The following is a 26,411-nucleotide window of genomic DNA, read 5'->3' on the forward strand; positions in this document are numbered from 1 at the left end:
ATAGGTCTGTGAATGCTAATTTACTTTTATTAATAAAGCTGATGCTGCACTGTCCCAAAAATCTAATAAAATGTGCTTTTAAGGTGAAGACTTCAGCAAAAAATTCTTGTTCAGTACAAACTTTGTGTACAGCACAAGATGATGACTCAGTATCTGATCTTCTTTCTCTCTTTCTAGTTCAAGATTGTTGGGGTTGATAGTTTCAGTATTGTTTTGCCTTTGATCATTGGACAGGGACACTCCACTTTTTGAAAATATGCTCATTTTCCAGATCTCCTAGAGTTAAACATTCAATTTTTACAGTATTCAGCTGATCTCCGGGTCTGGTGGTACCAGCATAGCTTAGCATAATCCATTGAATCTGATTAGACCATTAGCATTGCGCTAAAAACACTAAGACCGACAGAAAATGTAAAGTTGTGATTTTTTAAGCAGATATGGCTAGCAACTATACTCTCAAACTGGTGTAATAATCAAGGAAAATATTCCCTTGCTATTGAAAGTAACCAAGGGGACTATTTTCGCCTGCTGCGTAATATCACTACACCTCCTGCAGCCATGTTACAGCAGCAAAGTCCTTGATTATTACGCCAGAATGAGAGTATAGTTCCTAGACGAATTTGCCTAGAAAAAAATCGCACATTTTTATTTTCCATCTGTCTTAGTTAGTACACCATGTAACTACAGAAGAGTTTTCGATAGGAAAAACTTCTAAACTCTTTGGTTATTTTTTAGCGTGATGCTACTGGTCTAATCAGATTCAATTGACTATGCTAAGCTATGCTAAAAGTGGTACTGTCAGACTCCGAGATGGATTCCAAAACTGTAAAAATCAGATGTTTAACTCTAGGAGAGCTGGAAAATAAGCATTTTTTCAAAAAAAGTGGAGTGTCCCTTTAAATACTCAACCGATATATTCACAGATTACATCACTTCTAAACTTACTATGGGTGAGATTGAGATCTGCCCATTGTTCACATTTTATCTTTATGCATATGGCCAATGATTTGATCCAAAAGCAGCTTACAGTGCATGGTCCCTGCACAGTTCTGCTCTACCACTGAGCTATACAGGAACACAAACAGTTTTCCTAAAGTTATGATGCCTTGACTGGTAATCTTATGTGTTGTTATCATTTGCAGATGCTTTGAAATAAGACTCGAGCAATGTATTATATTTGAGCCGATAGTTCTAAACAATGTTTTTTTTTTTTTTATGTACCATGGTAGCCTTTATAATTCCCCGTAAAACCATGGTATCTTTCATAATCATCCAGTCTCTTATGGTATTTACTGTTTAAATTGCAGATAACCACACATTTGTTTCCATGAACATTACAGCAATGTGAGACAGCAATAAACCAATCTGTAAGTTTCTGGAGGATGAAAAACAAATTATGCGCTGCTGTAACTATTATTGTACAATATGAGAACAGAGTGCATTGTGGGTAAGATGACACTGGTGTATGTGTGTGTGTGTGTGTGTGTGTGAGAGAGAGAAATGCAGCAGGATATATATAAGAAACAGTGTTTATTTGTATCTTTAACGATCCATGATTTTGGCAATAATTAATTATACATCACACATCTATGGATTCCTTGTTCTGTTGGTAGTGAAATGATCAGGGGTATAAATTAAACATATTGTATACTTATATAATGTGTAGCTTGGATGCACTGTAAGTCACTTTGGATAAAACTTTTGACAAAATGTATAAATGTAAATCCTAGTTTGCAATCCTCAAAGGGCTTAAAGTAGCATTGATAATGCAAATTATTATTTCTTTGTTGTTTTTAGCTGATACCCATGTACTTTATATTCTATGAACTATATAACTAAGACTTGGTAAAGACTCATGATTCAATCAATCAATCTCTCATTTGAGATTTGTTTATGAGGTGATGTTAAATGTCTTACATAAGCCCACAATCTTATATCAATGCTTGAAGCAAAGATTTTTTTCAAATGATATAAAGTTGATGAAAGGGAAGATAAGTGCAGTAAGTGGGTACACACCGATGTAATCGACTAAAAGAGCAGAATCATTTATCTTTCTTCACTTATTAAAATGAGTGCCTCCACTAAACAGGTTTAGAGATTTGTGTGTTGATTTCACTGCAGACTTAAAAGAGTGCAGTCGGATAAGATGGGGTTAAAGTGTCTTTAACATTGAAGATAGAGTTTAAGGAAACTCATACAGACCATCAAGACAAACCTACAAATAAAATGACAAACAGGTTAAACAAGTCTGTGTTCATCATGCTCTTGTACACAGATATCACCAACTATTAATGCTTATAACTTGTAGATTAATGAGGAAAATGTATTTGTATGATTGTATAATCAAGCTGCAACATAACAAAATGAAAAAAGTGAAGGGTGTCTGAATACTTTCTGAATGCACTGTAGGTTAAATATATTTAAAAATGATATATTTTATATTAGTTTTTTATATTTTCATTTTTGCATGCATTTAGAAAAGTTAAGGTCCTATCTTGACGAGTTTTTCATGTATTTGCATCAACACTGGTAAAGTATGTACATGCACACATTATAACATATCAGTGCATTGAATAGTAATAGCACGTGTAGCTCTGTCCTAAGTGCCGCCGGTGACGCGTCGGAATCTCGCTCGTGACTTAACGCAGAGCGTCACGTGCCTCCGGTGGACACCAGAGACGAGTACAAACTTCCTGATGATCCAGATGGGAGAACCAGGTATGATTGCGCTATGAACCAATGAAGGTCAGCAGAGATCCACCGGCAGTGTTACAAAGACTGCGGGATGTGTGTGGCTGATGATGGATGCGCGCGTGGCTGCAGGATTTTAATGTTTTCAGCGTTGTTGCAATGCGGCGGAGACTCTGATGACAGGAGATATCTCGACTAGTAAAGACTGGAACTGCTGCTGCTGTTTTATTCTGGATCTGCACCTCTCATCTGTCTCTGGCTGCGCATTACGCGAAGGTCCGAGCCGCTCCAGCGCGCATGTGCTCGCCAGCGCGCGTCTCCTCTCCAGCGCGTCCGTGCATGAGTGCGACGGACCTCATTAAGACCTCATTAAACCCCCGACGATGACGAGCGCCGATCAGGACCAGCATCAGGACCAGACCGTGACGGTCACTAAGAAGCGCATCATTGCGCAGATGTTTAAGGTGCGCAAAAGGAGAGAGATGCTGCTGGCGCAGGTGGGTTTGGTCTGCAGCATGCTGCTCGTGGCGTGGGGCATGTCAGCCCTCCTGACAAGGACAGGTGAGAACCACCAGAGCCAAATGGCATGATATCAACTGCATTGCCCTAATGAGAGATTTGACTTTGCTGTTGTACAGACACAGGTCAGACCTTAGCGAAAAATTGAGGATTCATTGAAAAATAGAGGATCCTGCCTGCAGAAATTCTGCAGGATAGAGCAATGGGAGTATCAGTGTAGGTTTTGATTGACAGATTAATTAGTTTAACAAGAAATCAGATTTTCCTGCATGATCATTGTTGAATCAAAATCTAAGGGTAATTTTGGGATCAACTAAACTAAACAGTCCTAAGAATCGCATTAGGACTGCTTTGGACAGAAATGTTTTTGCAATTGGTGTCATTGACCCAAAGAATCCCAACTTTAGTTTAGTATTCATCTAACAGTGATTATAGAATGAACTAATTTTTAATTGCTATTGGTAAAATATTTACATTGTTTTCACTTGCCGTGACGAACACAAATAGAGATAAAGAAGTAATAACAGTTCTCCAAACATCACAAGTGTATCGTAAATCTGACAATGAGTATCTTGTGCATTTGTCATATATCAGATGTTATTCTGAACGTGGTTTTTATGATGTCAGTGGCATCAGCTAAACAGGGACCTGTTCTTATGAGACATGAGTCTGCGTCTCAAAAATCTTTGAGCTCCCTACCTAGGCAGCATACTCAAAGATGCTGTCTAGAAAGGAATCTGTTTAAGTTTTAATATGCATTGCAGCCTGTGTTTCTGTGGATAGTCTGTGTGTCTCATGTGACGCAGTGTGTTGGGTCAAACATGAACATGGGCAGATCTTAAGACATTATTTATCTTTATTGACCAAACGTGTGAAATGTGTGCAGTCTGATTCGCATGATCTGATCTTGTCTCTGGTACCAGATGTGCATATAATGGAGGGGTAGGACTTTATGTGCTTTTAAGGATATAAAGGACGTCATCTCACATGCATGAATGTAAATGTCTTATTGTGTGAGATTTATTAGGGTTTATTATTTTTAAATAAAGAAGAAATGTTTGTCTTTCTAATCATTCATCAAAATGCAATAACTTGCTCTGCCTCTGTATTTCTTTAAACATCATGAATCCTTCTACCACCCAAGTGCCCTTTTGATACTAGACACCCACTTTCCACAATCCCATCTATTCTACAAAAGTCTACACGTTTCTACACTATTTTGTGTTTAAAAGACCAATAAATTGAATGATCCTGGACAAATCCTGGATGCATTTTCCATAATCTCTGTGTGAAAAGAGCTTTAGTGACTACGGGTTCAGTTCTGTGTGTTGTTCAGATTGAGTTTAGTTTGGTTTATTTGAATCGACATCCAGTGATGAAGCCGAATAGTTGTGTGGATGAAACGCTGTGAGCTTTAAACACAACATCAAATGATTCATTTACTGTAAATGAGCACATAATGTGTGAGGCTTCGAGCTCACTTTAGAGAATAACCTGTTGTGAGGTCAGGAGAGATTTGCTTATTGAATATCCCGATGGCATTTTGCTTGCATGGCAGATATTTTAAACACAGTGCAGCTCTTGTATGTAGACTTACTTTCTCTCTCTATATGTAAACTCATTATTTCACAGTTGTTTTGTCTTGTTTTAGGCCACGGTATGATTGTTGATGAACAGATGGAGTCACATGACCACTGGGGTCGACGGCTGATGTCATCACCATCTGATAATGAGACTGAGGAGAAAAACTGCACCAGTCCAGGTGAGATGATGCCTCAAACCTGAGTAATGTTCCCTTAACATGCATCATACAGAGGTATGATATTAAAATCACATCACATCCAAATCTTAGGAGACACCTTCATGCATAAATGCTGTGTGTTAAGTTATTGACTTTCTGCTGTCTTTGGTTTTTACACAGATAAATAGATGTAATATCTCGTTTGTGCATTATACACTGCACTGTTGTCTGATATGATTTGACAGATGTTTTAAGGGTCCTCAGACTAAAGTCTGTACTCCAGAGATTTAAAGAGATGTTAATACTCAACTCTATGTCAGATTGTTATTTGTGAGATTTAAGCGGAGGTTTGCTGCTCACTTGAGGGAGTTTTAATCAGCTTTGGTGGGTTTGTGTTTAGCTGACACTCATTCTCTCCCGGACTTACGCTTGTTCATCTGACTGCAGTGCTTCTCATTAAAATCTCTTGAACTTAAATTAAAAATCCAATTTTAGCTGTGGATCTTCTGTTTATGCAGCTTTTTACCTTATTATAAATCTCAGTCAGAAGGTGTTTGAAGTTTCTGTGTTTGGAACTCATTTCAAACACATTCAAGAGATATTTTGTATATGATTTAATTTAGTATTCACTGTAAAACATTAGCTGTAATTATGCAGCTGGTTGCCAGTAACTTACTGTAGAAGATTAAGACTGAAAATGTTTCATGTTCATTTAACTTTGCCAGTAACTGTTGCCAGTAAATAACATAAATGTAAAATCTACAGTTAGTTACTGGCAGCTACTGGCAGTTGCCAGTAATACCCAGTAATACTGTAATTTCTACAGAATTCTTTACAGTGAACATTATTCACTATACATGCATATTTATTTTCTGTGTCTTATAAAGCATATAAACACAAAACCATAATCAGCCACCTTTACGTTCAGAAAGCTTAAAGGATCCTACGCAATGATGCCATAAGAGAACCATTTGTGACCCTGCACCACTGTCCTAAGGGTCAAATCTATACATAAACAATAATATGCTTTCCATTGATATATAGAAATGTTAGAGTTTCTTAGGACAGGACAATATTTGGCCTAGATGCAACTATTTAAAAATCTAAAGGTGCAAAAATAAAAATATTGAGAAAATCGCCTTTAAAGTTGTCCAAGTCCTTAGCAACACATATTACTAATGATAAATACATTTTAAAAATATTTACAGTAGAAAATTTATGACACATGATGTTGACTTAATATCCTAATGATTTATTTCATAAAAAAATCTATAATTTTGCCCCACACAATATATCTACAAATATACCCGTGCTACTTGTGACTGGTTTTGTGGTCCATGTTACATTTATTATTTTTCAAAGACCCTTTTAGTTCCAAGATTCCTACAAGAATAATTTCTTTCTTATCTTTTATAGTCTTTAGAAGAGTCTTTCACTACAAAGAACATTTTTTGCAACAGAAAGGTTCTGTTCATCTTAATAAAAACCTTTTAGGAACCTAAAGAGTAAAGTAATGAATGTTATGAATCCTTCAGCCTGAGTTAAATGTGCCAGAAGATTAAATGTAAATCTGGTAATCTCACAACTCCTCTCCAACATGTGCTGCTTCATGCATCTTTATTTTCTGATCTCTTATTTTTTATAACAATTTTTGGGCAATGCTGTCTAAATATCAAACTAGATATTGTGTGTGTTTGTGCGTTGTGTGGTTTGGTGTGTGTGGGTGTGTGCGTGTGCGCATTTGTCAGTGTGTGTGTGTGCATGTGCGTGCATGTGTGCGTGTGTATGTGTGTGTGTGTGCATTTGCGTGTAGGTGCATGCATGTGTGCGTGCGTGGGTGCATGTGTGCGCATGTGCATTTGTGTGCGTGCATTTGTGTTGTTTGTGTGTGTGTGTGCATGTGTGTGTATCTGCGTGTGTGTGAGAGTGTGATGAGACAGATGTTGTTGTGAGAAACAGGGCAGAAAGAGATGTGTTGTTGTTACGCTTCTGTGATTGAGATGTTAAGAGCATCTGTCCTGACCCACAAACAACTACAAACCAACTAGATATCAGGTTATCTATTACACAATAGTTATTATTTTAATAAAATGTGGCATAGAAAAGTTCAGTGCATTACCTTTAGCAGCTGACCTGTTAAAATCTCTCTCTCTCTCTCTTTCTCCAGGATCATTTCCTCATCATTAGTTAATTCCACACATTAGAGATTGGATTTGTCTGCGTTGGCCTTTTCTGTTGATCACACTTTAAAGTTCAGTGGCTTTACAAGAGTTTGTAACAGGATAATTACATCACGCTCTCTTCTTGGGCTTATATCACATCTGAGGGTTTTCCTCATAGTTACTCATCACGTGATTTATTTATTATGTTGCTGTGAGTATTGTGTGAGCAGGTTGTGGGTTGCAAACACACATACTGATAAAAACATCTGTAGCTTGATTGAAATCACTTTGCATAAATGTAAATGTATTAAAGATGTGTAAAATATAATATTATCTTTTATCATAAAGAGATGAGGCAGAAGATTGGGACTGAATGTGTTTGTGTCCACACTGGATGAGCACATCTCAACACTGAACTATTGTGAGCTCATGATGTTGTTAAGAGACTCATCTCATGAGATCATATAAACACATCACATTACATGCCCAAAATTCCTCATAACAGATCAATTTTGTTAGGAATGCTGTTAGGAAACAGGAGCATGTTTGGGAAACCATAGCTTTAAGGTGAATGTTAAAATAGTGTCACATGTAGACGTCTAATATACAGAAACTACTGAAGGTATGTTGTGGATGCTCTGGAGGGTCATATTTTTTATTTGTATTAATTTATATTTTGTATTATTTTGTCATTTTCACAGTCAAAGTAGATAAATAGATTTGCACACAGATGCTTTAATGATGGTTTGTATTCTTGTCTTTTGAACATAATATTAATGTTCACCATACACAGGGTTCCCACAGATCCATGAAATCCTTGAAAGTTTGTGAATTTGGGGGAAATAATTCAAGCACCTTGGAAGTTTTTGAAAATATACATACATAGATACAGGTTATTGAAAGTGCTTGAATCTATTTTATGCAAGAAGTTTTCAGGAAAAAAATCCATATTATTCCCTGTGTATTGTAGGATAATATCATAAAAATTCTAGACTTTGTAAGCACACGTGCTAAACTGTTTGCTTTAAATGTTTATATCTCCTGAATGTTAATTCATACCAAAATGCTTTTTTCCCTGAGAAGGGAACGAGACGCTGCGTCTCCCTTGCCATACTTCCTGCGTCCCTGTAACGCCGTCTTTGGCAATATTTCAGATAGCGATATACTTCCTGGCTCCCGCGTCACCCTGTCTTTGTCATTAAGCCTCACCATTGGTTGAATTTGATATACACATTCAGACGCACTTACCCCTGGAGGCGTCCCCAAAGTGTCCCCAAAGTGTCACCGCAGTGACGCAGCGCGAGTTCCCTCGAAAGGGAACTGTAACAATGTATCTTAAAAGGTAACACGATGTAACCTTGCTCTCACTTAAAAATGTGTCCCCACATTTAATCCTTGAATTTGAGAGTATTGAACCTGAAAAGTCCTTGAAAGCACCTTGGATTTGAAGTTAACTAAGGTGTGAGAACCCTGCATACAGACGTCCTGCAGAAGTCCACACAGAGCGTCTGAATAATGAATCCATGAAATAAAGGCATAACCGTGACCTTCACCTGTCCAGGAGTGTAATCTATATCATCCTATTTTTAGATCAGACTGTGCTGTATGATTCATGAGAGTCTGGGTTTGTGTCCTCTGGCATATTTATTGTTATCCTAGAGGATTCCTGTGGAATGGGATGGGTTTTCAAATGTGTCAAATGTGGGTTTTCAAATCCATTGGTTGTAATGCTTTAGTTCTACTGAAAATATTTTGCATGATGTAAACTAATGTATGCAAAATTAAGCAACAGCAATATAATACTTATATAGTTATAAATGATAAAAGAAAATATGTTTATCTTGGCTGTTTAGAGATACCAGACGGCACACGGGCATTTACAACCAAACAACATCTCTGCTCCACAGTTTTTTATCTAACAGACTCAGACGTGGAGAAATCAATCACTTCTTCATGAATGTTAGTGATGCATAAGCAGAAAACTCATTCTGAATGGTAAACTTTCTGTCCCGTGTTATTTTTTCTGAATGCTTTTGCTTTTGTCATGTTTGCTTAAATTTCCTCTCTCCCCAGTCGTGAAACATCTGCGTCTTGTGTGTGTACGTCGGCTTCATTCATGAATAAGTTATTGGTTCCTTCAACTTCTGAGTCTGTAAGATAAAGGACTACAAACTAGAGATGATGTTTGGTCTCAGATGTGCTGTGTAAAAGTCCACATGTAGTTTATTAAAGGAATAGTTTTAAAATCTGACTCGACAAGATAAACATTCATTTATCCATGTGTTAGGTTACTGTAAAACACTAAATCAATAAACTATTAATTATATTTCTGTTTAATCTCTTGAATTATAAAAAGTAAGTAAGTCACTCTTGCTTTTATTAAAAAACAAAACAAAATTAAAAGCAAAACTTAAAAGGAATTAACTGGGAATTATTAAAACAATCTACAAGTGCTTCATATAAATTGCAATAATTATTGTAGTGATTTCAATAAACAGTTCTTTCAGCATGCTAGTAAATTTATCAACCCATATGATCACAGATGTGTGTATATCTCACACGCTTTACAACAACTGTCTCCATCACATTTCATAGTCTGTACGTTCTGCTTTATAAAGTACAAAAACATAATGAAACTGATGAGCGCATGCAGAACAAATGAAGATGTTTTTGTGTCATTTATCTTGTATGCCAGGTGTCAGCCTGTATGTTTATGGATCATAATTCATTTCTCAAGCTGTTGTATGTTTGATGTTCGTCTGTCGAGAGATTATAATTCATGCTGTTCTGGAGATCATAAAAGCACAAACTCATTCAATTTCATTGCTCATAAATTCAGATCGTGTTTTATTGTGACCTCCTCCCTCCTGCAGATGATCTTTATGTTAAATATCTACCCGGCTGCATATGTTGTGTGTTTCTGTCATTTCTGTGTTTGTTAGGTTTGAAAGACAGAAACAAATGGTAATTGGTCAGGAAACATATTCCTCTGTATTAAAAACAGAAAAACAAGTATTGCAAGTTGTGTTTTTAAATTAGAGAAGCGATCTGAGCCTACAGACCTGAAAATATGCTGCAAATGTATGTGTGTGCACATGTATGTGTCTGTGCGTTTTGTAATTTTGTTGTGCTTTATTCTTTATAGCCATCCATGAATTTCCACACGATATTTTCACCAACACTGAACGAAAGAGTGGTGCTGTACTGTTACACATTATAGCAGTAAGTCTCTCTCTCTCTCTCTCTCTCTCTCTCTCTCTCTCTCTCTCTCTATCTCTCTCTCTCTCTCTCTCTCTCTCTCTCTCTCTCTCTCTCTCTCTCTCTCTCTCTCTCTCTTTATATGTTTAAATATGAATCAGTATTCATATCTAGTGTAAAATGTGTGCTACATTTGCAAGTTTTGGAGAATTCATATCTGTGTGTTGTGTAATTTATCATTCAAATATCTGCATCTGGAATAAAAAACTTATTTATTTTCCTACTTTGCATTACTGTGAGGAAGTCATTTATCATTAAAGCAATTACTACTGTTTAGTTATATTGTGTGTAAAACACAAATCTTGTGCAAAACTTACAAATGACCTGCTGGATGTTCATAATAGAGGTTTAGTTTGGTTAGGCTTGTTTTCTCTCGGTTAAAGAGCACCATTATGTTGCTAAAAACAAGGTTATTTTGTGTGTTTGCTGTAATACAATGTGTTCACCTGCGTCATCGTTTACTTTGGGATTTGTAACTTTTGCATATCGTTAACATGAACTAACACAGACTTACACACCAAAGGAAATATAAAATCGTAAATCGAATGATAGGTGATCTTTAAGATCAAACTTCTGGCTTTTTCTTAAAGGGCTCGCATAAAAAACCATTTATCTTACCTTTTACTATACTCTCTTACATTTACAATGCAAAATTTTCTTGTAAAACCCAAATCATTCACTAAAACCGTGTTCATGTTAGTTTTTTCCCGCCAAGGTTTTTAAAAAAGTTCCCAGCCACCGCCAGCATTTTTTAAGATTTAACAAAAGTGTAATACTTTCCAGAAAATGTTCTTCTTAAAATATATAAACAAACAATCAAATGAAAGAACAGATCATCTGCTTTCAAAAAAGGAAAAACATTTTATCCTACCTTCATTTGTTCTCTTTTATCATCTCTCAAATATGAGTAGGTTTCTTCAAAAATACCAAATTTTGAGCAAAAAGCTTAGATAATTGCGTTTTTGTGAAAGACTTCTGATAGAAATTCGATTCAGAGCGATGATCAAAACATACACAGAGTTTGAACTGTTTGACGTAAGTGGTTGCTTCTGGGTTGTATAAGTTGTGTAAGAGCGCCATCTGGTAGATAATATCTGAAATACGGATTTGCCAGAAAAACTCATCATCATTTTCTCTTCATTGATGAGTTTACTCGTCAATGGCAGGGAAAGAGTTAAATAATTAATTTGTAAGTGTTGTTGGAGCCGATGGTGTAGTGGATGGTGCTTCGACACATAGTGCAGACACACTTATGGCGGCCCGAGTTCGAATCCTTGAGGTCCTTTGCCAATCTCATACCCCTCTCTTCACCCTATACTTTCCTGTCGACTCCTCAATTACTTTCTATCCAATAAAGGAAAAAATGGCCCAAAAAAATTACTTAAAAAATATTTATGAAGCAAGACTCCGCATATCTCTGGTTTCTAGAGAAACAAATCATCTCTTTATGTCTTCTCTTTAATACAGTGGTTTTCAAACTGGGGGCCGGGGCCCCCAGGGGGGCCACGAGATGGGGCCAGGGGGGCCCCAGTTTTTATGAAATACATTAATTTATCATGAATTCTGTGTAATTAAACCTAAAAAAATAAGGCTACTAACCAAAAGCACTACTTTTTTGTATAATTTAATGTTTTTTTATTAAAATGTTGAGTTTTAGAACAGTTTTTTTGTCACAAATTTTCTTTGGGGGGGCCGCGAAGGAATGCACCGTACACAAGGGGGGCCACATGCTGAAAAAGTTTGGAAACCACTGCTTTAATAGATTTCATTGATTCTGACTCCAGATCTTCTGTTACAGGCTCTTTACATGTTCCTGGCCCTGGCCATCGTCTGTGACGACTATTTTGTGACATCTCTTGAGAAAATCTGTGAGGTAGGGTTTTAAAAATCCAGTGAGAACAATGCATTTTTATTTCACTTGATCAAAAACCGCAGTATGAGTTTTTCTTCTGACCCACTTTAAGAAGCGAATGAACTGCGTTGCATCTTTGCCGCAGGGTTTATTAAACATCTGCTGTTATTGTTGTTGTGCAGAAGTTGAATCTAAGTGAAGATGTGGCCGGTGCGACGTTCATGGCGGCTGGAAGTTCTGCACCTGAGCTCTTTGCATCTGTTATAGGTGATGATATGTCTTAAATCTTTCTTCATTAGTAATGTTTGTCTATTGTGAACAAATGCACCCTAGCACAATCACTCAAATTCACTTTAACTCCACAGAACAGGCAAACGCTCTCTTTTTCTTTAGTTTTGTGTGTTTCTGTATTTTCAGGGGTCTTTATCACTCACGGTGATGTTGGTGTGGGAACTATCGTGGGTTCTGCAGTCTTTAATATTCTCTGTATCATAGGAGTCTGTGGGATCTTTGCTGGACAGGTATAAGCGGGTGTCTCTTTGTGATAGGTTGATGTATTTTTTTTACAGTGATGTCATTGGTTTGTCTTGATGTCTGTAGGTTGTCTTATTGACCTGGTGGGCTGTTTTCCGTGATTCATCCTTTTACATAATGGCTGTAGTCGCTCTTATTGTGGTGAGTCTCACATACGAATGGAAAAACATTCCAGGTTTAATGCAACTAAGATATATGATTTTTTTGGTCAATAAATCTTTTTAATTAATCAATAAATCTTTCTGTTTCTAATGAAAAGACACTCAGGTCAATCATTATTCACTTTATTATGCGATTTTACATTGTGTTACACAGAACAACATTATGTGCATGCAGCAATGTCTTATTCAAACAGTACCTCACAAATGTCTTGTAAATATATTTTTAAAGTTATATATTTTATAAATATTATGCATACTTTTTTTTTTGGTTTCACAAATTTTGTGTTTGTCTCTCATTTACTGTAATTACATTTGTGTTATATCGAGCTGAAATCTACCACATTGTTTTATTAATGTCCCCACCACCCATTAAAACCCCCCACATCTGTCCATCACTAAACTTTAAACATATGTTTACAGTAATGGATGCACAATAACAGAAGTCATGTGATTGAGCTAACATGCTTTAAACTCTGAATAATCTTTTAACCCTTATGTGTTGTTGGGGCCATTTTTGTCTTAATTTGGCCACAACTTTCTCTGCGTTTCAGCAAATGGAATGATTTTTGGTGACAAATCTTATATTTACACATATTTTAAGAAAATGCTTTGAATTTTTTTAAAAACTTATCAATATACTGTGGGCAAATATACTACCCTTATGTGTTGTTAAACTGCTGTAAAAATGTAACAAATGAATTTTTTTCCAAATTTGCATAAATCTGTTAATCAACCTCATTAATGATCAAAACTACCAAATGTTTACAAAAATTCCATGATTTTAACTTTTTAATTGCCAAGTTTATAAGTTGTGTCACTGATTTGGAAAAAATAAACGACAGATTTTCAATATAAAAAGTGAATGTGGACTGGATTTTCCTTTACCTTTTTTACAGTCTTGGGCATGTCAAAGATTGGTAAAAACATTGACTTTGATAAATTTTTAGTTTTTGTGCAGCATCAGATTTGATTTTTTTCTTCCTCATTTATTGTTTGTGGCCATTTATTCCCCATTGACTTCCATTATAACAACATTTTTTGATTGCAGAGCCATGACACCTTATTATCATGCATTTTTGATTCTCTGTGGTTTTTCCTTTTGCAAAGAGGTAAAATTTGTCATTTTTACTGTTGATGACCATGTGGCACCATTGACCCTTTAGTAGGCCTGTGCAAAAAACAGAGCATTTATGCAAAACAAAAATATTAATTTGATACGTTTTTACAACCGTTTTTCAACACAAAAGGTTGTAAATGTTCTCATTGATAATGTTTGCTTGTGATTACACTTCAGAAATGCACATGAATGTTGATTATAACAGCATTGATTTCTTTTTCATCCCTGTTGTCTAATATTAGTTCATCTATGATGAGAAGATTGTGTGGTGAGTGTTTGATTCTTTTCTGATCATCTGTCTGATGATTTCATCTCTTATGTTTCTGATAGTGATATGTTGTGTAAATGTCTTTTCTGTATGTCAGGTGGGAGAGTTTAATTCTGGTGGTGATGTATGCTGTCTATATTCTCATTATGAAGTGAGTATGGCGGTGAAATGATATAAATGTTCTGTTTTCTGTGAAAGCTATCAAATCTTTCTTTTATTTCCTGACTGTTTGTTCTGTTTGTTGTGTCCGTTTCAGGTTTAATGCACCCATGCAGAAATTTTTCACAAGGCGAAGCGACGAAAATGTTGCAAATGGAAACGCGGCGGTTGGCAGTGAACTAGAAGATGGTAATGAAAGTGTAGATGATCCGTCTGTACCGCTGTTGTGTGAAGGTAAAACTAAACAGACAGGCTTTAATATTATCATTAAACAAGTCACAATATACCATTTTGTGTACAAGTAGAGATTGCTCTTAGTTAAGATGTTTGAGGGTCAGAAACTATGAATAAAAGAGAAAGCAACTGTCTGACATTTTGACATTGGTATTTAAGTAGAAATATTTATATTTGTTATATTCAACAATTTTGCGGTTGGATTTATGCACCATATGAAATAAAAATAATATTTTTTTGTTTTTTATTAAACTTATTAACACAGTGAAGAAGTTTTATTTTAATGTTAACTGGGTAAATAATGTTAATAATATCCATATTTGTTGTGGTACACTATGTGGTATAACAGGAAGACAAAAAGGTGAATGAATACACTACATACATATATATGAATATCCATGAACAAACATGAATAAAAAAAACATATATTTCTAAGAATTTACAAAATACAAATAGGGCTGCATAACGATCAATCACAACTAATCGCAATTAATCGCAACTAATCGCGAGCATGCGAAACTAAACTTTATTTAATTTTTGCTCCATGTCCCCTTCAGGGCTCTGTATATTTCTGATAACAAGCAAAAAAAAAACAGGTAGATTACCTTAGTTCATATTTGACAGCTAAAGAGTATAAAAAACGACACTGAGCTAACGTTGCTGTGTTAAATGTGTACTATATAATGTATACAATGTTAAAGGGATAGTTCACCCAAAAATAAACATTCTGTCATCATTTAGTCACACTCATGTTGTTACAAACCTGTATGAATTTCATAGTTATGATGAACACGAAGGAAGATATTTTGAGAAATGTTTGTAACCAAACCGTTCGTGGACCCCATTTACTTCCATAGTATTTTTTCTACTATGGAAGTGAATGGGGTCCACAAACAGTTTGGCTACAAACATTTCTCAAAATATATTTCTTTGTGTTTATCAGAACAAATACATTTATGCGGGTTTGTAACAACATGAGAGTGAGTAAAGATGACAGAATTTTCATTTTTGACTGCCAAACTTCCCTTCACATAGTAGCGATTCATAATCGTCATCTCCCCTCGTCTTTAGGAAACCAAAACATTTATTATATTTGACGAGGTATTTGTTCCAGGGTTTATTTTAGCCATCAGTCAGACCATTAAACAAACAGAGACCAAAAGTTAAGTTCCGACCAGACTCGTAACCACGACAACGCATGTGCGTACAATGAAACGTTTATATATAATTTATATTTTATTTGTTTTAAATTATACATGCATATGTGTGTGTGTTTATATATACATAGTTATTATACACAGTACAGACACATGATGTAAACAAAAACTTTTATTCTGCAGATGATTAGTTGCGATTAATCGTCATGCAGCCCTAAATACAAAGAAAATTTGTCAGATTATTTTGTTAGTGTTTTTTTTATTGTTTTGTTTTTATGAGAGTTGTATTAAAGCAGTAATCTGTCTTCTGTGAGTTCTTCAGATCTCTGTGCTGTTACTTCCTGTTTCTGAGGTGACATCACTTCCTGTCTCCTGCATCTCTACTGCACTTCTTCTCAGATTCTCCGTTATATCTCAGATCAGTTTCTGCTTGTCTCAGCCTGTCTGCTTAGTTTTACTGAACCTTTACATGAACATTTCAAACTCTGCTTCTTATATTTCTGATGCCTCACAGATACAAACATCTGAAGAACCTTTCTATTTTATAAAAAAGCAGCTTCTTAGATTATAAAAAGATATGAAAGAAATTATTCTTGTAAGAACCTTGGACTAAACGGTTCTTTGAGAAACCAAAAATGGTTCTTCTGTGGCATCGCTGTGAAGTATCTTTAGTTTTAGGAGTGTAATCGAAGAGATTTGAGAAAAGGTTTGTTTAATCTTTTTGTTTTAGAAAATCAGGAAAATACATCAGTCGTAATTTTTTATGTTTTTTTGGGGGGGGGGGGGCTGATTTTTTAAGTCAAGCCGAGTAAGATGTACAGTCGGGGTTCTGTTGTTATGGTGGATGAGATCATCAATGCCAGTCCTCCACATTACCGTTTCCCTGAAGCGAGTCTCCGTATCATGATCACCAATCACTTTGGACCCAAGACTCGTCTACGCATGGCCAGTCGTCTCATTATAACAGAGGTGTGACATCAGTACCAGACCATTAACACTCATGTGATCTTTTGAATGTGATTTATTGAAGTGAAGAGTTTTTTTTGTATGCTTGTAGCGTCAGAGGTTGGTCCAGGCAGCCAATGGGGTTGAGACCGCTGTGGTGGACGGTAAACCTGATATTGAAAATGGAAACGTACCAGAAGACAAAACTACTGAAGATAAAGAGAGTGAACTGACCTCACCCTTCAGAGTACCAGGTGAAGATCACATACAGATACAGTAGTTAACTCTTTCCCTGCCATTGATGAGTTATCTCGTCAATTAAGAGAAAACGCTTCCCTCCCAATGACAAGTTTTTGCGGCAATCCATATTTCCGTTATTATTCACCATGTGGAGCTCTTACACAACTTATAAAACACTGAAGCATCCACTGATTCAAGAACAGTAAAAACTCTGTGTATGTTTGATCATCGCTCTAAATCTGATCGCTAACAAAATTCCTTCACAAAAATGCAATTATCTCAAAATTCTAAATAAAATCAACATTTTGAAGAAACCTACCCATTTTTGAGAGGTGATAAAAGAGACCAAATGAAGATAGGATGAAACGTTTTTTTTTTTCTGTTTTGTTTGTTTGTTTGTCTGTCTGAAAGCAGAAGGTCTGTCCTTTCATTTGATATATTGTATGTTGAAGAACATTTTTTTCTGGAAGGCATTCAACTTCAATCACAAAAAAAGCTGGAGCTGGCTGGCAACTTTAAAAAAAAGGCGAGGAAAGAGTTAAAGAGTTGGACTGTCAGAATTTCAACTTGTATTCAGAAAAGAAATCAGATTTAAAAGATATGTTTACAGTTAATGTGACGTTTAAGCATACAGACAGGGTTAGGTGCTTATTTTAAATTTACATTTATTCATTTCACAGACACTTTTATCCAAAGCGAATGACTTACAAATAAGTGAGCGTTGAACATTTGGTGAATGTCTAACAACACGTCACGTGTGAATGTTCTCCATATGTCGATGTCATGTAACCGTATGTAAGAAAAATCTAATCAAATATTAATTTAAAATGACAGAAAGTTAAGTTTATAAGCTTTAAGTATTGCATGTCTTTTATTTTTTACTTTTAATTATATTAATAGTATTATCCTGTGTACAATTTAGTTTGTGGCTACTGTTGGATTTTGTGATTTCCCACACTGTAAAAATTCCTTGTTGCACTTACATTTTCAAGTGTGAACAACTTAAATTAATAACTGTGGATTCACACCAGCCGCGGAAGAGGCGGCAAAAACGCGTGAACCGCGTCCAGTTTGCCGCTTGAACATTTTGAGTTTACTCGCTTAATCCGCGCGTGAAATTCTAGTCATTCGAGAAATTCACGCGGAAATCCGCGTCATGGGAGGGGCTTCTGCGACTCCGCGGAGACTACACCACTCCGCTCGCTTCCTGTAATCACGTCACTACTACAGCAAGCTCCTGATTGGTTAACGCGGCGCGGAATTCCGCCAAACTTCAGATTTTTGAACTCGCGCGTTTCCCGCGGCAACGCTCAATTCACGCGGAACGCCCCGCGCCTTCCGTGCGTTCCGCGACATCCGCGCCGCGGCTACCGCGTGTACCGCGCCGCAGGATGCCTAATCGCGTGTTTGCATTGACTTAACATGTAAATCATCCGCGCTTGCCGCCTCTTCCGCGGCTGGTGTGAATCCACAGTGAGGCTATATCCACACGAAGCCGGTGCATTCCCTATCCGATCATTTTTTTTTCCTTGCTCTAAAAAAATATTCCATAAACACGAAACCACTGAAACCGACTGAAAGCGGTGTAGTATATATGCCGGACCAGTATGGGGCGCTGTAATTCTGCCACAGATATACACTATACACGGAGAAGAAGACTTTGAGCATGCGCATAGCCAACGTATGGTGTTGTCCATTATCGCTTGTTGGTCACCACAATTGCATAGAAGCAATAGATTTTGCTGTAATAAAGCTAGTAGGCTTAGTAGCTTCTGTAGCACGAACACAATCACGTAATCCGCCGTTATTGTTGTTGCTGTTACGTGTGACGCTTCCGACACGTGATGTGATGACGTTTTCGCTTCACAAAATATACGGATTGGCTGTACAGACGAAACCGCAAGGGTGTCGGTTTCAGATTTATCCACTTTAGGACCCGGTTTCAAAAAATTGCGGATTCAGTCTCCGAAAACGCCGGATCCGTGTGGATGAAACGCCAATACGATAACAAATTTATACGTATACAGTGATACGCGTCTCCGTGTGGACAGCCCCTAAGATATATCAACTTATTTTAAAAGTTAGAATTTGCTATAAATTATAAAAATAAAGTTGTAATAACTTAAACCCATTCAACTTAATTGTTTTAAACAAACTCCTCACTATAGTCAAGAAAGTTAAAATGACATTGTTTAAACTTAAAGGTGACATAGAGTGATTGAACGGGGTATTTATCCTTGTTCTGTGATGTGACATGTAGACAAAAATGTTTTTTTGGGGGGGTCTGTAATGCCTTAGAAGCTTCCTAAAAACCTCTCTCAGATAGCTCTATTAGGGTGGGGGATTTTAAACAAGCGCTTTTGCACCTATTTGGCTCCCCCTACTGGCTTAACTTGCAATCTCATTACTGATTGGCTGACTTTGCTGCCACTCAAAAAATGTAGCCAATTATTTTAAAGTTTAGGGGCAGTGGGATGCCTATGATGTCATAAGCATCAGTTTTTCAGATTGGGACGTTTTCTGGCTGACATTTCTAAAAGAGGAATTTCTATGAGACTGAGATGTTTAGCATGTCTAGCACTTTTTGTATGTTTGTGAATGCGGGTAGACTACCATTATTCAACAAAGACAAGGTAAAAATGGTTTTTCATTCTCTGTGCATAAATGAATGAATAAAGTGTCTGTCTGTCTGTGTGTCTTGTGTGTCTATATTTCAGGTGGCTGTATGAACAAAACCAAATGGTTGATTTCGTGGCCATTATTGTTGATCTTGTACTTCACCATCCCAAACTGTGCCAAGTCTCGCTGGGAAAAATACTTCATGCTGTCATTTATCCTCTCCACTGTCTGGATCGCTGTCTTTTCATACCTGATGGTGTGGATGGTATGAACAACACAATCTCTCTTTCTCTCTCTCGCTTATTGTTTTTTATTAACTTCACCACTTCTGCTGTCTCCTAGGTGACTATCATCGGATATACTCTTGGCATTCCTGATGTTATCATGGGCATCACATTTCTGGCAGCGGGCACGAGTGTTCCCGATTGTATCGCCAGTCTGATTGTTGCTAGGCAAGGTAGATGAAAGATGCTGTTTTAATCTGTACGGTTTGAGTCTGATCAATAACTGTGGTAGATTAAATCATGGGCGTCGGAACCATTATACGTGGGTGGGACAGGACCCACCCACTTTTTAAGACCAATGATAATGGACCCACCCACTTTTTCTCTAATTTAGCGCATTTGTCTGTTCACTTATCAAAGCGCTGTTAGTCCAAATCCATTCCACTAGAGTAGGGATCCCTAACCTTTGCATTTTTTACACCGCGGACCCGTTTCAGCTTTTAAACATAATTCGCGGGGTGGACGCTGAGTTGCTGTTCGAACATAGTGCTGAAAACCTCATTTTCCAAATGTATAACGTTTTAAACAGAAGTAAATGTCAAACAACCATGCATTAGGAAAATTAATAACTGCTTTATTTATAGTATATTTTCTATAGACGTGTAAAACCATATTAAAGCGGATTATTTTCCTTTCATTATTTCACGAGTTTGCCTGCCCATTTAGTCTTAATAATTAACGGTAAACGAACTTAGCTTGGTGTTCTTAAAGGCAGCTCGAACCTTCGGACTCGAGCCCCAAGTTCAAGACACAGAAGAAAAAAAGAGGAGATGATGAGGAGAGATGCCAGAAGAATTGCGTCTGTCGCGGAGGCACAGAGATCCCGTTTTGCTTTTAATGGTAATTAACACAGCACTAAATGTGGTTCCTTTCAAACGTTAAAAGTGTAGGCTAATCGTTAAAATATTATTACTGCTGTAAAATAGTTTATTTTGATTATGGCACGATCGCTGGATAATTTTCAAGTTTTTTTACAGAAGCCAATTACTTTTCATTTGCGACATGAATGTCCTCACGTATTGTTATTATTTGCGAGGTACATTTGCAGATAATTCATAAAGTCATACCTCTGTTTAATCGATTGTGTTTTAGAAGTACACATGCTCAAACTCTTATGACAGCATTGTTTCCCGACGGATACCATAAAATAAAGTGATCTTATTTCCAGAATCTCACATTTATATTTCTCTAAGAGAGAGAAAGAGAGATTGCGTTTAACAAATAAAAAAGGTATACAAAAGTTTACCTTCATTCGTTTTTCTTACCTTTTATTTCCTCAAAATAAAAAATAAACATTGTAGCCTACTGTCAGCAGAGTAAAAAAAATGACACAGAGAAAGATAAATGAAACATGACATCTGTCATTATTTGCTAAATATTTAAAGGGCTATTACCAGAATCTCGACTGCAATAGGCTACTGTCTTTAATTTAATAAACGCAAATTTTCAGGCTAATTAAAAGGAAACATGAAAATGTCAAATAATGCAGTAAATGTATTTTTCGGGGGGGGGGGGGGGGGGTTATGTGGGGACCCACCCACTTTTCATTTGCTTCCGACGCCCATGGATTAAATAAACATTGAAAGTGAGGTAAGAAAAGTTTTACCTTTAAATAAAAAACATTTGATTCTTTCTCCTCAATTCTTTACATTTGCATTTTTTTTTTTACTTTAACTTAGTTCTCAGTTTCTTATGAAACACTTCAATTAAACACTTTCATACACTTGTTTCCTATCACCAGCAAAGATACAATACAATACTCTTGGTGTATATTTTGTCTATCAAACATCTCACTACAGATGCATCATTTTAGATGAAATCTGGACACTGAACGGTTGATGTTTTTTTATTTGATTTCTCTCTGCAGGTCTGGGTGATATGGCAGTGTCTAATACTATTGGCAGTAATGTCTTTGACATTCTGGTGGGACTCGGTGTTCCCTGGGCTCTTCAGACCATGGCAGTCAGTTATGGATCAGTTGTAAGCACACAGTCGATCTGATCTTTGGCGTTTAAACAGAGATCAGACTTTGCACTATTCAAACCCTCTGTTTTTAGTGTAATGTCAGTGATGTGAGATTGATTAAGGTTTTTCTGCACAGGTGAAGATAAACAGTCGAGGTCTGCTTTACTCTGTTGTGCTTCTGCTGGGCTCTGTAGCTTTCACTGTGAGTTATTCAGTCTGTTCTTTACCAGATGATTCATTATTCATAACCGGCACAGCAGGAATCTGCTGCCTCTTTCAGATTTAGTGAAATTGATGTAAACGTGGTAAAAAAGTGTTAAGCTAAGATAAGGACTAAACTCTACACTGAAAAAATAATACACTCGATTTACTAAAAAAAACTAAAATATAGTGCATAATTTTTTAATCCACTTTTTTAAAGTAAGTTTAACATGGAATTTTAAGCAATTTAAGCATTTGCTTAAAATTCCATGTAAAATTAACTCAAAAAAGTGGATGCAAAAATGATGCACTATATTTTTAAGTAAATCCAGCATATTATTTTTAATCCACTGCCTAGTTAGTTATATTTGCTAATATAATTCAAGTTTTAACCCCAAATTATTAATAACAATTTCCTTCTTACAAATTTTACATGATAAAATTTAGTTGTTTTACCAAATAATTTGTTCATTTAGAATTACTCACCTTTTTGTGTCATTTTTACTAAAATTTGGATAAAAATCAAGAATTATTTTTTTTAATAGAATTTACTCATTTTATTTAGTTAAATTTACTAAGCCACAAAATATTTTTTTACCATATATAAGAAGCATAGTCAGATTGGCCAGAAGATTTCATATATGCCTGTATCAGAGTTACTATATAACTATAATCAATACAAATCTTTTAACCAGTGTTGTGATCACTTTGCAAGAACCCATTGGTGCCACTCATTAATCATTTTGGAAAATCTATAAATTTGTTAATACATTTTGAAATGTCTATACATTAAAAAAACTGTTTTTTTTTTTCAACCCAGCGTTAAGTCAGAAAGAGACAAACCAACCATTGGGTTAAATTAACTTGATATGATAATGATAGTACATGAATTACTGCATATTAATGAAGTGACAGAAAATGATTATGAATATTGTGTTTTTAAATGCTGTTTTTGTGTTTATTTATAGCACATGCAGTGGCGGCTGGTGACTTCTTTTCAAAGCACAAGATTCGAAGCTCGTAAAATATGTATTTAGCCTGTAATGTGTGTGGCTTGTCATGTCAAAATATGTGTTCGGTACGTCAGGGGAACCTATGTGCATCGTGCGTCTTGTCAAAATAAGTGCCTGCTGCACACACGTCTTAGGGGTTTATGATAACCCATTTATAAACCCTTTCGACACGTGTGCAGCCAACGTATTTTGACATGATGCATGATGCACATGACGTGACAAACACATATTTTGACATGATGAGCAACACACATGACACTCTAAACACATATTTTGACATGACACATGATGCAGATAGGTTAATAACCCATTTATAAACCCTTTCGACACGTGTGCAGCTGACGTATTTTGACATGATGCATGATGCACATGACGTGACAAACACATATTTTGACATGATGAGCAACACACATGACACTCTGAACACATATTTTGACATGACGCATGATGCAGATAGGTTAATAACCCATTTATAAACCCTTTCGACACGTGTGCAGCTGACATATTTTGACATGATGCATGATGCACATAGGTTTACATGACGTGACAAACACATATTTTGACATTATGAGCAACACACATGACACTCCAAACCAAATTTTGAATTTGCGCCCCTCAGAAGAGAAGTCACCGGCTGCCACTGAGCACATGTTTTGATTCTTGAGTTGTTCAATAGTGTTTTATTCATATTTGGACATTATTGATTTATTGATTTTCCCCATTTATCTTCCAGTCAGATTTCAGTTGATGTAAACTTCTAAAGCAATGCATTGCTGTGTTATTCATCAATTGTAAACAGTATAAACTCTACTGTATGTGATCTCCTCTCTATCTGCAGATTTTTGGCATTCACCTGAACAGATGGAAGTTGGACTTTAAGCTGGGTGTTTATTTGCTAGTGCTGTATGCCGTCTTCCTCTGCTTCTCCATCATGATCGAGTACAACGTCTTTACCTTTGTCAACTTACCCATGTGTCAGGATGAATAAATATCCCAGAATGCACCACCAATGATCTGGATGTCACGACCATCTTTACTTCAGTTTGATCTTCGTTCTGAACCATCATCACCTCAGACTGAATGAATGTGAGTTTTTCTTACTCGATTAAAGCTGAATGTTCTTGTGTGGTCTCTTGCTCCCTGGTAACAGGAACTCACTTTTCACTGTGGATGATGAATCAGACCTTCCAGTAAGGATAATTTATTTCTGACCTCTGACCCCATATGTTGACCCGGGAGGAGGCTCTTCTCTTTGGCAGCTCTTGTCTTCCTCATCACGTGGACGCCTGGATAAACATTCACTCTTTTCTACACTGATGTGTCTGTTTGGTTTTAGTGTTGCAAAATGTCTTTTTGTAACTTTGTCAGATTCATTCGACAACTGTGATTTTTTTATATTGTTTTGAAATGCAAGAAAATCACATTTTCCATATTTATTGTCTCATATAGGGCTTTTCTTTGTATTAATCAGGTACTATAAGACAGAGAGAGAGAGAGACAAAGTTACCAAAACACTTTGGGTCACCAAATTAAGATTTTTTTTGTTGTAGTGGCCTACAGAGATTTGATCACATTTATTTATTCATTCTGGTGATCTTGACAGTGCAGGTCGGTATCAGGGATGCTCTTGGGATATAATTCCTATACACAGAAACTAGATTACACCCATTGTAATGCACAGTGTTATTCCTTTCCAGTCTTGATGAGGTCTTGGAGACAAATGAGAGAGTTTATAAATGTAGACATTAGCACTTTAATGCAAGCGAGCAGTCCTGTGTCATTCAATTTCAGAGTGCTTCCTTCTGTCAGATTGTATATTGTGTGTATTTGTGTGTGTCAGGGGAATCGTCTTTCCTGACAGTTTGACAGTTCCTTCACCCGGCGACTCCATGAGCACAGCCACGACGGCACAATCCGAGTCTGCGGTGCATTATGGGACGTAACGTGGCACCGCCGACCCATGCAATCTCCCTACATCTGTTTCCATGGCAACCACAGCCCCGTTTCGACCTGGCAGCTACTGAACCAAACCTCTGTGGAAATATTCCTGGTTGTTGAATAGGTTGAATTGGGATATCGGTGATTCTTGTTCAGTTTTGGGCCGTCACGTGTGCTTTGTGCTGAATGAACAGTGGCTGGTGCTTCTTTATGCAATACACTTCAAAGGAAAACAATAAAAGCAATTTTTCTGGAAAACTGTGAAATAGCAATAGGATTTGGGAATGATTTTGTTATGCAGGTGTGATTGCTGTCCAAGGGGCATTAACTTTTTCCTGATGGTGCAGTGCCCTGAACTCTTGAGATAATATGATGGAGACTGTGGAGAAGGTGTTTTTTGTGGCTGGTCTGACAACACAACTTCCCCTTCCCAGCCTCACACAGACAGTTCATCTGTTCATACAGTACACATCATGTGTTTGCATTTCTTTCTGACAGTAAAACGTACAAAACTAAGCATTAAAAAATCTTCTCAGTGGCATTTTGTCAAACTACAGGAACAATAAATCAAAAGAATGATTCATTTACTGATTATATTTCAATGATCGTTTTTTATAAATGATATTATTGTCTGTGGTTCTTCTTATATTTTTATTAAAAAACAATGCAGTATAAGTGTAAAATATAAATGTAATTTTTTATTTAGGAAAATTATGCTTAATTAATGTAAAAAAAATCTTAAAGGCTTGGAAATAAGCTTTCTATATGCAAATTGTAATTCATTAGGGGGAAAGATGAGCTGAATATGTTCTGGCTTTGTGAGATGTTGATGATGCATAAAAAGATATGTGCACATATTTGTTGAACAATAATTTGCATGTAAATGATTTTCCATCAGTTTTTAATGTATGCAGATGGGGAATGATCTTTATTCTATGATCTAAGTCACTTTTTAAAGTCTAATTCAAATGAGATAATTGTTGTACTTTACATGTTGTGGGTCATATGGGAACCTAAAATAAGTGCACACATATTTAATGAATGAAAGTGTATGTATTTCTGTGTTTCTGTCGAATGAAAGCAAACCCCATGCACTGTGAGGGTAATGTGATGTGAGATTCATGTCAATAACAAACTGTATGATGATCAGAAAATATATCTATATTTAATGTAAAGTTAGTCTGTGAAACACATATGAATGTATTGTCATGCTAAAATGGACATATCCAAACAATGGACTTTACTGTAAAGCAATAACATATAAAGAAAATATAAAAGAATTCTTGTAAATTTGTCATATGAATCTTCAAGAAAGAAATGTTTAAAATCATTGACAAATTAAACAATGCCATT

At 36.3% G+C, this 26,411-nt stretch overlaps 1 protein-coding gene across 3 annotated transcripts; it reads left to right on the forward strand.

Moving 5' to 3' along the window:
* Positions 1-1,926: 1,926 nt before the first annotated feature.
* slc24a4b (solute carrier family 24 member 4b) lies at positions 1,927-26,411 on the forward strand. Of its 3 annotated transcripts, XR_010528704.2 has the most exons (18): positions 1,934-3,252; positions 4,862-4,972; positions 10,259-10,335; positions 12,170-12,244; positions 12,406-12,490; positions 12,641-12,744; positions 12,824-12,898; positions 14,278-14,303; positions 14,401-14,454; positions 14,560-14,651; positions 16,653-16,822; positions 16,911-17,052; positions 19,756-19,922; positions 20,000-20,114; positions 21,809-21,921; positions 22,043-22,108; positions 23,959-24,206; positions 24,961-26,411. XR_010528704.2 is itself a non-coding variant. In XM_065256539.2 (17 exons), exons 1-17 carry the CDS (start codon positions 3,075-3,077, stop codon positions 24,106-24,108), a joined length of 1,845 nt encoding a protein of 614 aa, XP_065112611.1. In that variant the 5' UTR covers positions 1,927-3,074; the 3' UTR covers positions 24,109-26,411. The 3 variants fall into 3 exon arrangements, 2 of the variants coding, with proteins under 2 accessions (XP_065112611.1, XP_065112610.1); XM_065256539.2 differs by having other exon boundaries at positions 1,927-3,252; positions 14,560-14,696; positions 23,959-26,411; XM_065256538.2 differs by having other exon boundaries at positions 23,959-26,411.

This window comes from Paramisgurnus dabryanus, chromosome 12 (genome assembly GCF_030506205.2).
Source record: "Paramisgurnus dabryanus chromosome 12, PD_genome_1.1, whole genome shotgun sequence".
NCBI classification, from domain to species: domain Eukaryota; kingdom Metazoa; phylum Chordata; class Actinopteri; order Cypriniformes; family Cobitidae; genus Paramisgurnus; species Paramisgurnus dabryanus.